This window comes from Falco naumanni, chromosome 19, assembly GCF_017639655.2.
Source record: "Falco naumanni isolate bFalNau1 chromosome 19, bFalNau1.pat, whole genome shotgun sequence".
Classification (NCBI taxonomy): Eukaryota; Metazoa; Chordata; class Aves; order Falconiformes; family Falconidae; genus Falco; species Falco naumanni.
The window spans coordinates 4,436,890-4,448,135 of NC_054072.1; the positions used below are offsets into that span (position 1 = coordinate 4,436,890).

Consider the following 11,246-nt stretch of genomic DNA (forward strand, 5'->3'; position numbering starts at 1 on the left):
ACCCTCAGGAATGCTTGTTCAACCTTTGTCCCCAAAACCTGTCACCTGCTGAAGGATTTCAGGAATTCACTGGACTCTGGAACTTCTCCTCTTACTCATGTTTTCAAAACCTGCATTACTGAGTGCTGACAGCTGCCATCTGCTCACGGAGTTATTCCCCTGCCCTAAGCACAGGCCCCCCCTCAGGACAAAAGGACTGTAACTGAGGGGGTAAAAAAGGTAGAAAAAAAATCAAAAGCACCTGTCCCAACTTTTTTCAAGCCATCAGACATGTTTTTGGCATACTAGATCCTCCTTCCTCTTCCTCCACCACACAAAGTGAACAGCCTGTCAAGCTCTGTGGGACAATCATAGCTATTATTAATACTGAGGATATGGGATTTGTAACTTAAGTGTCTCTCCTGGTGAGAAACATACTGCAGGAACCGGCTTGGACATTTAAATGAGTTTCTTAAAAAAATGAGCTAATGTCTTTACTACCTCAAGGACTTGTACTGCTGTACAAGAAACAGCTTGAATTATAGCATAGTACAACATCTAATAGGAGAAGACCTGAGACAGCCTCAGGCTTTTATCGGTCAAACAAACTGTTCACAGGGAGGGTGTCGGTGCAGCTCAGCACATGAGGGCAGAACTCTTCAAAGATGAACCACAACATCAGCAGAAAGGTGCTTTCCTCCCTCATTAACTGACTGGTTTCACTGTGCACGTTGTTCAGCAGAGGGAGGTGCGTTTGGTTCACTGCTGCTCCCTGCAGTACCTCCGGAAGAACCCTGGCTCTCCCCGTTTCACACCACTGCCTCTCACACACCCCCCAGCCACGCTGCGCCCCCAAAGCCAGGCAGCCTCTAACAGCTAATTCATGGAGAGGGACAGACACCAGGAATTCAGGCAGAGTCAGGCCCCAGGCTGACTAAACACACCGAGGCCCCCCTCACCCTTTTAGTAGTACTGTTCACACAGAAAATTTAAACCTATCAGATGCCTAAGCTCATTTTCAGAAAGCCTTTTAAGGTTTCCTAGCCTCCTCCAGTGCAAACTACCCCCAACATTCCTGCAAAGCCTTTGCCCGTGACTGCACCACCCACCCACTCCTCCAGTGAGTGCAAAACGTCTAGTCTTGAAGCTAAAGGCCAAATCCTGATCATCAGAACCAGCCAGCTCTAGTGATAATAAGGTGGGGGTGGCTCAAGTGGAACCTTGCTGCACACAGAAATGGAAGTGAAGTGTTTTCAGCACATTATGAAGTAGTTTCATTCAGGTAAACAAGACCCCCAGTGGCTCAAGGACATCCTAGCCACTGCTGGAAAACCTAAAGTTGTTTTCACGCACAGAATCACAAAAGCTTCCATTTTGTTCAACACTTTCCATATTTATTTAGATATTCTTTACATTAAGGTATTCTCATGCCAACACTTCCGACCTCCCATCCCTACCTCAAGAAAAATAGACTTGACATAGCTTTAGGGTGGAATGCACTGGAATGAAGTTGCTATTGCATCCAAGTTACAGAGAACACTGAACAAACTATAGAGAGAACTGCACTAGGAGACGCCAGGGAAAGCTGGAATTAGAATCTATCATTCACGTCATGTTAGCACCTTCCTAGACAAGCGCTGAAGGTGTCCAGAGAGGTGCAACATGCTTTGGTTAGCTAGACCAGAGCTCAGAGTACATTAAGCCTGGAAAAAAGCAAGAAAGCCTGCCAGCACTGGGCTTGGAGCTTCATCTATCTGTGCCTAGAGTGCAAGCCACAACAGTTTCAAACATGACTCAGGACCCAATGCCACCTAGAGCATGCTTTGGAACAGAATTCAAAATATCCATTCACACATTAAGTTGCTTTCTCCAATTGCAATATTTAAAAGCTTCCACCAGCACAACTGTGTCAGGTATAAAAGGTTGATTTGGGGGGTTTTGTTTTGTTTTGGTTTTTTTTTTTTTTTTTTTTACATCTCAATCTCCTTCGGTAGCAGCACAAAGCCTTGAACTACCTATAGTTTTGCCCACTGGGAACCTACTAATCTCAGAATGCTTTAGCTATTGTTTTGTCTCTCTGCCATTTCCAGAATTCAAAGGGGAAAAAAAACCAGAAAAAGGTAATTAGGAAGCTTATTCAGCAAACTTCAATTTAAAACCTCTGCATTAGCAACTAAGCTTCAGGTAGCAACGCTCTGGCCTGCAGCCTCCAGAGAGACCCTTTGCTAGCGGAGAGCACTAATAGGCATGCTAGGTGCTTTTCACTTCATGCATACCTTTAACAATCTTAAGCCACAGTTAAAAACCAGTGACTTGCATTTTTCAGAGTGGTACGTTGTCATACGCCACAGTTTCCACATATTAGCCTGGTCTTCAGGCACAACAGCAGGACAGCAGAGTGCCATCTGTTCCGCCAGCAGTGCGGCAACTGCGTACAACCAGATCAAGCAGATGCTTTGGACAAAGGAAGTCACATTTGCTCTTTGATGTTTTCTAACCCACGTGCTCCTGGCTTGAAAGTAAAGATTTGCAATTTCTGGTAAGCCTCAGACATTCTCTTGAAATGTCTACCATAGGTCCAGTTCAAAGAAAAAAAAACCACCAAGAATAAGCTTTGTGATAGCTATTGCACATTTATAAGAGCTGGCCTAAACATTTCCCTGAAGATCCAGGCTTTGGAAGAAGGGATATTTTACACTGCTACCAGTTTTTACATTGGAACACTGGCACAAGTGTCACCTATTCTTGGTCTTAATTATAAGGGCGACAAGTAAACACCAACACATGAAAAAAAGAAAATAAACAGCATTTCACAGAGCAAGGAGTTAGAGATGAAGCTGTGGCTAGTGTTTTGCAGTCGAATCTCGAGGATAGAACTCAGCCAGTGTTGTCTGAGGAATTCTCTTCAGCATCTCCTTGGGGAAGATTCGCAAAAGCTGCCAGCCAATGTCCAAGGTCTCATAAACAGTACGATTTTCATAAGGACCTGCAGAAAGCAACCAAAAACTGAGTGCCTCATCACTAGATGGATCTGAGAACAAAACCTTCTAGGTGTTAATGCGCACTGCAATGCTCCTGAAACACCTACCCTGAGCAATGAAGTTCTTCTCAAACTTCTGCAGAAACTCCAGATAAAGAAGATCATCTGAGGTAAGAGCTTCCTCACCAACTACAGCCTTCATAGCCTGTACGTCCTTTCCGATAGCATAGCAGGCATACTAGAAGGGATAGGAACAGCAGTGCTTTCACCCTGATCATCCAAGTAACGATTTCTGCTCAAACTCAAGCAAAGGGTCTCACAAAACACTCAGTCAATGCTTTAAAGCAGCTTCAGGGAGTGTTCTGGATTGCAACTGTTTGGCATGCCCTTTACAGGCCCTTTAACAAAAGGTGTATTTGAAATATGCCTCTGCTTCCTGGAAGAGGTTTTTACATACCAGCTGGTTGGACACATCTGCATGATCCTTCCTGGTCATACCCTCCCCAATCGCTGACTTCATCAGTCGAGACAAGGAGGGCAAGACATTAATAGGCGGGTAAACCTGAAGGGAAGACATCCAAGAATTTCAGCATTAATATTTAAAAGTAGTACAGAGTAATTTTAAGTGTTCTAACCAGTGCAGTACACACCTGTCTGTTATGCAGCTGCCTATCCACATAGATTTGTCCCTCAGTGATGTATCCAGTCAAGTCAGGGATAGGATGAGTAATGTCTGTGGGGAGAAGGGGGGAAATGGTTTGACAGTTCTCAGACCTTTTATATCCAACCTAGCACTGACAGAGCAGCTTTTTGACTCCTGAAGTAATATGCCATCAGTTAGTAACCCCCATATGTCACCAAGCACACTTATGCAAGGATTACAGCTGTAAGCACTCCTGACAGAGGGCCAGAGAGGAGTGCAGCAGTCTGAAACGGGCAAAGCATTTCTATTAGCAATACAGAGAAGGCAGCTAAGAACTGCAATATTCAAATGGAAACCTAAAAGCCACAGGACATCCTATCTTGCTGTGTCCAAAATAAAACAGGTTGCTCCAAAGGAGTCCTTTGAAGTGCTCTTTATTAAAAACACTTGAAAATAACTCACCATCATTGGGCATGGTAAGAATAGGAATCTGAGTAATGGAACCATTTCTGCCTTCCACACGCCCAGCGCGCTCATATATAGTAGCCAAGTCAGTGTACATGTAACCTGGGAAACCACGACGGCCAGGCACTTCCTCTCTAGCTGCTGAAACCTGAGGCAATCCAGAAAAACGTTTCCAACAAGTCAGATCACTCGTACAGACCTGCTGTCTCCCCTAATTAAGCTACACTAGCAACTTAACAATACCTCTTCCTGTGGGCAATACCAAAAATAAAAAACCCCTGCTAAGAGAAGCATGTCACCGCAACACGTGGGACAAGACAACAAAGCAAATCCCAAACTATAATACCCAACTGCTGAATGCCACCAGGGAAGTCAGTCTATCACAGAAGCAATAGCTGTTCGACTGCTGGACATAGTCCTAGACAATCAAACAACAACTAAAAGCCTCGCTGGCTATTTAGGACCAGTGTAACAAATACTAATCGTAACAGCTTGAGCAGAAGTTCACATTCTCACTTTATACTACAAACTCTCTGCCAACACCCAGGGTGAGAGTTAATAAATGCATACCTCTCGCAGAGCTTCAGCATAGGAGCTCATATCAGTCAGAATGACCAACACATGCTTCTCACACTGATACGCCAAGAACTCTGCTGTTGTTAGAGCCAGACGAGGTGTGATAATACGTTCAATGCTGAAATAGAACAGTATGGCACTATTTATGACAAGTGCTTTAAGGCTGCAAGGTAACAGTTTAAGTTACAGACACTTCAAAACCCTCTGAAAATCTGCTACATGCACCAAGTGGAGTACCAGCATTTCATATCCAACTCTGCTGCAATATGCTGGCGTAGGTAACATCTGGCAGGACACCACTAAGGCTTCATCTTCCAATTTACTCGTTCTCAGCTTTTCCCAACCAACATTGTGTAACTACTTACGTTGGATCATTGGCCAGGTTCAGGAACAGACACACATTATCCATGGACCCGTTTTCCTCAAAGTCCGATTTGAAGAACCGAGCAGTTTCCATGTTCACCTAAGTCACAATATTAAGGCATCAGTTCCACACCAGGTTTCAGAACACTACATTTTGCATCATATTAAGGTCTAAACATCTCAATAATAATCCAAAAGCAAAGGTTGCCTTATCATGCAGACTCCCCTACATTCCCAACAGAATGAGTTACTTCTAAAAAATTAACTTAAATCTCCAGCCTAGAATTCAAGATACTCTATCCTGATCAGACACACTTTGTCACAATACTTCTGGCCATTTGGCATTTTCAGCTATTCAGCCAAGAATTTAGCACTGTTTAGTTACATATTTAAGACAGAATACTACAACTACTCTCAGCATAGTCTTTATTTATTACTCAAGCACCCATTTTTCTTCAATGATATTGACTTACACCCATAGCAGCAAACACAATGGCAAAGTTTTCTTCACTGTAGTCCATCACATCTTTGGATTTCTTCACCAAGCCAGCTTGGCGACATATCTGAGCTGCAATCTAAAGAGAAAAAAATGGAAAATACAGTCTATCTGTGTACTTGATGCTATTATACAGACCAGAACTTAACTTTGTTTACTTTTTAACCTCAGTGAAACACAAGCCACTAACAGTGTAGAGAGTAGCCTTGAGTACTCACCTCATTATGGGGTAAGCCAGCAGCTGAGAATATGGGGATTTTCTGCCCCCTGGCAATACTGTTCATGCCATCTATAGCAGAAATGCCAGTCTGAATCATTTCTTCTGGATAGATACGACACTGGGGATTGATTGGCTGACCTGTTGTATTTTTTTTTTAAGAGAACACATTATTCCATGTACGTGTTTGAAGCTTGATCAAACCACCAGTGACTCTGAGCACTGACCTAGGGCTCATGTTAAAAAGCACAAACCCCACCGTTAGCCCTACAAATCTTTAGATGTGCCTGGTGAAGCCTGAGCCTTTTGCAGAACCCAGGACTCTGGCATTCTGTAGTCACATAAGTGGTAAGAATGCTTTCCAGAAAAGCCTGCCAGGTTATTAGCTTTTTATCTTTGGAGGCTGTATAATTAACATAGTCTACAAACACTTCAAAGAACAGCTTCCAAGCATTACAGAAAACAGTTATTTTCTGCTACCCATCTTCCTGCACCTGTGTAAATCTGAGTTTGATGCCACACACATACTTAAAAAGAAGATTAAATGCCCCCCAACAGCTAGATCCTATGTTCAAAACCAGATCTATGGTAACATTCAGAAACCAGAAACACCAGATTTGCTTAACTTCATACCAGAAATGGATTAAGAACATACCCATTATGTCAAGGAAATCTTCAGCTAAAACAATGGGGCCTCTGTCAATAGGTTTTCCTGATCCATTAAATACTCTGCCTACAAGAAACAGCAATAAAATCAAAATGTAGATTACTGTGAAAATAAGTTTGCATGTGGTAAGTCTGTTCATTCTTCAAAGCAATATGCAAGGACTTACCAAGCATATCCTCAGACACAGGGGTTCGAAGAATATCCCCGGTAAACTCACAAGATGTTTTCTTAGCATCAATACCTGAAGTTCCTTCAAATACCTGTAAATATAGCAGAAGGAAAAAAACCACCACAAGACAGGAAAAAGGAATAGGTATTGTGCTTTACAAAAAAACATACTAGAATGCTGCTTCACAGCTTGAGAACTTGATCAGCCAAAGGGCAGAAAAGCAAGGCAGTTCTCTGTAAGCAAAGGATTTCAAGAGCAGCTTGCTAGTACAAAACAGCACATAACAACCTACTTTAAATTAAATTCATGAAGTGTATCAGCAGCAACCAACAAACCCAGTGCCATTCCTTTGATCTCAAGCATTTCCCTTTGCCAACAGGGTAAAGTTCTTCAGATAAGAATGAATATTAGCAAGAAACAGCTGCTTAGAAGAAATACCTGCATCCACATGGCATAGAAGGTGATCTTTAATCTGATACTAAACAATTACAGAAAGATTCCTTTAATTCAGAAGCAAAGAAATCAATGGGGGGGGATGCAAATAAAATGTGTCACTGTATTCCAGTTTTCAATCTTCTAAAATTATTCATGCCACTTGCACCTGGAATAAGTAGGTGATTTTTTTAACTTACAGTACCAGAAGAACGTATCTCAAGATGGATTTGACATGGCTCAGACACATGCTGGCTAATAAAAATATTTTTCTGTTGCACCAAGAGACACTCCTGTCCCTAGTCATACCTGAACCACAGCTTTGGAGCCACTAACTTCCAGAACCTGCCCGCTTCTTCTTGTGCCATCGGGAAGAGTCAAGTGGACAATCTCTGCATACCTAGGAAACTGCAGATGACCAAGAAAGATCATGGAAAGTATTAAAATCCAGATCAGTCACGAAACAAATTCACTGTTTCAAGCAAGCTTGAGCTTAGCAACTACTCAATTATTTTTAAGAACAATTTTATCACCAAAAAAACCTCATTCCAAAGTAATTAAAATTTATCAGAATAAAGCCATTTTTACAGGGGCCATACAACGTTTGCTCAGTGTTGCAGGCGGTGGACAGACCTGGCAGAAGCCATTCTAATAGCCCTAGTAGTCCTGAAATACTAATGGAAATCCCTGATGCAGCATCAGTCCCCTGCCTTCAACAGCAGCTTACCAGTAATTTGAGAACAAGCCAGAACTGTTTACAGTTTCCTTTCACAAAGCACTTATGCTCTGGTAACAAAAAGGTCAACAACAAAGCCAATTGGTATGTTTCCACATTCATGTTTAGAAAACATTCTGGGGATTTTGGTAAAACTGAAACACTGTTTCCATTCTTCCTCCCAACAGTTTCAACAACTCTCCCTTTCTTCCAGGACCTGGACAACTCTTCTTGGCTTTACAGGAACTTGCATATTCTCATTTATCTCAAGTCAGAAACATATCTTGCATAAAAATTGCTCAAAGAACCCAACATAGCAGTCTGGATTTAACTTGTCACAGCTTTTCATGTAAACCCTCCCTCAAAAAGCTGCATTCATTAAGAATCTGAATCTTTACCTTAACTTGATCCAAGATAACCAGGGGGCCGTTCACACCTGATACCGTTTTATAAGCTGAAAGAAAGCAAGCCACAAGTCAGGTGCTTCCTCAGAACATCAGGAACATCCTACATAAAGTTTTCAAAGTTTCATTCCTATCACCAGCCTCAGGTTTGCAGATTTTGGACCCAACTCTGCATGGCTTCGATGTTTATCCCAAACTCTACAGGAAGGGTTAGGTAAAAATTCCACTACCAGCAATTTTTGCTGCTACTTGCAAAGCACCCGAGGTAGCATCAAGATATGATACTGCCATTTTCTTGTCTGTCACAGAAATTCACTTTTAAGTCTACATCCAGGGACAAGTTGATCACCACCAGAAACACCAATACCATGTAGAGTTGACATTTTAAGCGAAGAAAATTACACAGTTGCAGGGATAACATCTGTAGTTTGTGATAAAGAAAGTGCCACTGAAATTTATGTCTAACAAATTGGTAAGGAGACCTTAATATCAATACTCAGCTCCCAGGTTTTTTTCTTTTTAACCACAGAAGCATCCTGCTCCATGACACTGAAACAGCCCATGTGAATGAAAGCCTGTACTTAGCAAAGCAAGCAGGTCTTGCACTCAGGAGCTGATCAGCAGAGGTTCTACAGTGAGCTGTGTCTTTCGACACACTAAGAGACAACCTTTTATAACACCATTCCTGTCTTCTGAGAAAAAGTCAATGCACTACACCATAAAAGGTTGAATTCCACCTTAGCCAAACTGCTCCTACTCTTGGGTTATCCCGGTTTAACTTAAGGATCAACACCTGATAGAAGGCCACAGCTAGCCAGCTCATCAGAACACTCATGTCTTAAACATCAGCAGCTCAAGTATTAGCATTACATACAACTGTCTGAGGTACTGCGCGCCCAGAATTCAGCCCTCGGCTGGCAATCCAATGGAAAAGCTGTGAAAAATTTAGTAAACAGTCCTGCATTCCTCTGAGGACACACCAGTATCCCAGCTAGAGCCCAGCATCACTTGATCCACAGATAAAAGTCAAATTGAGTTAAAGCTTTATCAGGGTCACACGGAGCCGTGACCAAGTGAGTGACTGTTAGTCACTTATTCCCGGGAAGGAAAAACGAGCAAGTGGAGCCATTTGTGGAACAAGAGACACACCAGCACCTCTTCTTGGTCACACTGCAAGGCAGAGGAAACGGGCACTCGTGGTACTAGGACAGATCACGAATTCCACCAGCACCAGGCCACGGGGAATCACCTGGCTTAGCTACTTCAGACTGCCCAGCTCTGGCACACTTACATGTTGTTTAGACTGTCACCAACACAGTATTTACACTTAAATGGTTTGAACTGTTGCAATGTAATCTCTTAATCGGCAATAACCAAAACTGCATTAGATAAGGTTTGAGGGTCACTGGGTGTATAAAGCAGTCTAAGGCCAGAACACTTATTTCTCCTATTTGACAGTTTTACTCTTGTCAAAATCCTGCAAAACCCCCTGAGACAGGACACGTGTCCCTGAACTAGTCTTCACGAAAAGCACAAGCTGGCCTGCTCCTTTCACCTCAGCCAGGAGAATTACATGGACCTCACACTACAAAAAGGCTCTGCTTGGACTGCAAGAGCTTGCAGCCCACTGTCCGCAAGAAATGGAAAACATTATCTTGCGCGTTCCATCTCATGACTGTCTCATGAGCACTTCTTCCTCAATCCATGGGAAACTGCTTATGCCAGCTTGCCTCTGCCACAAGAAAACGCTTCCTTGACATCGTCCAGCACCATTTCCCCTTGAAAGCAGCTCACCAGCCCAGAACTCGTGTCCCCATTAAGATCAACCACCAGTTCAATGACAAATCAGAAACAACCGGAACGTTTTCTGTACCCAGCTTGCAAGTGGTGGCAGTTTGGGGAAAAAACAAAACTGACATGGAAAGATGCGAGCGGAGCAGGAAGGCACCTTGGCTCCACGCTGGGCTGGAGCCTCCGCTCCACTCTGGGGCGGGAGGCTTGGGGGGCTGGGGCTGTGATGATGGATGCGGCCCACAAGCCAGGCAGCCCCAAAGAAGCCCCTGCCCCCCCCCCCTCAACCCATGGGTACGCACACAGGTACAGCCACCTGTGTAATTACTGCCTACACCAAAAAAAGGCCAGACCCACCCCCAAACAACGCTGCCCCCCCCCGCCACAGCGCGGTCAGGGAGTGTGCCGAGGCTCCTGCATTTCCCCTTTTTCAGCAGACGGCCCAGCCTCGCTGTAAGGGAACAGAACCTGCCAGGGCCAGGGCCAGGCCCACCGCCCCCCGCCAGGCCCAGGGCCAGGCCCCACGGCCAGGCCCACCGCCCCCCCGCCAGGCCCAGGGCCAGGCCCCACGGCCAGGCCCCCCGCCCCCCGCCAGGCCCCACGGCCAGGCCCCCCGCCCCCCGCCAGGCCCCACGGCCAGGCCCACCGCCCACCGCCAGGCCCACCGCCCACCGCCAGGCCCACGGCCAGGCGCCAGGCCCCCCGCCCCCCGCCAGGCCCACGGCCAGGCCCCACCGCCCCCCGCCAGGCCCACGGCCAGGCCCCACCGCCCCCCGCCAGGCCCAGGGCCAGGGCCCAGGCCCACCGCCCCCTGCCAGGCCCAGGCCCAGGGCCCAGGCCCACCGCCCCCTGCCAGGCCCAGGCCCACCGCCCACGGCCAGGCCCAGGCCCCCCGCACTCACTGAGGCGCGGCTGGGAGAGGTAGTCGCGGGTGAGGGCCGCCACCTGCTCCCGCGGCCCGCCGGGCCCGGCGCCGTTCACCAGCCCGCGCACCGCCCGCACCGCCGCCATCTTCCCCGACACTCGCCCCGCCCCGCCCCGCCGCGCACGCGCAGATATAGCGGCGCCGCGCGCGCCCCGCCCGCGGGGAGCGGGGAGCTGGCCCTGGTGCTGGGGGGCGGGGGCGGGGAGGGGGAGAGGGAACGAGAGAAAAAGAGAAAACGGAAAAAGAGGAAAAGAGAAAGGGAAAAGGAAAAGGAGAAAAAGAGAAAGAGAAAAAAGAAAAAGTTAATTGTAAAGCAAAAGCAAAAGGGAAAGGGAAAGCAAAAGGGAAAAGGAAAAGGAAACAGGGAAAAGAGAAAGAAGAAAGAGAAAAGGAGAAAAAAGAAGATAATTGGAAAGCAAAAGCA

General features: G+C 45.7%; 1 protein-coding gene across 1 annotated transcript; it reads right to left on the bottom strand.

Moving 5' to 3' along the window:
• Positions 1-1,906: 1,906 nt before the first annotated feature.
• Positions 1,907-10,927, bottom strand: ATP6V1B2 (ATPase H+ transporting V1 subunit B2). Its single transcript, XM_040617997.1, has 14 exons — positions 10,800-10,927; positions 8,101-8,156; positions 7,297-7,395; positions 6,553-6,646; positions 6,375-6,452; positions 5,721-5,860; positions 5,480-5,581; positions 5,009-5,106; positions 4,638-4,761; positions 4,065-4,215; positions 3,610-3,692; positions 3,417-3,521; positions 3,068-3,197; positions 1,907-2,965 (listed from the first exon to the last, which is right to left on the bottom strand). The coding sequence occupies exons 1-14, from the start codon at positions 10,906-10,908 to the stop codon at positions 2,823-2,825; spliced, it is 1,512 nt and encodes a 503-aa protein (XP_040473931.1). The 5' UTR covers positions 10,909-10,927; the 3' UTR covers positions 1,907-2,822.
• Positions 10,928-11,246: the final 319 nt, after the last annotated feature.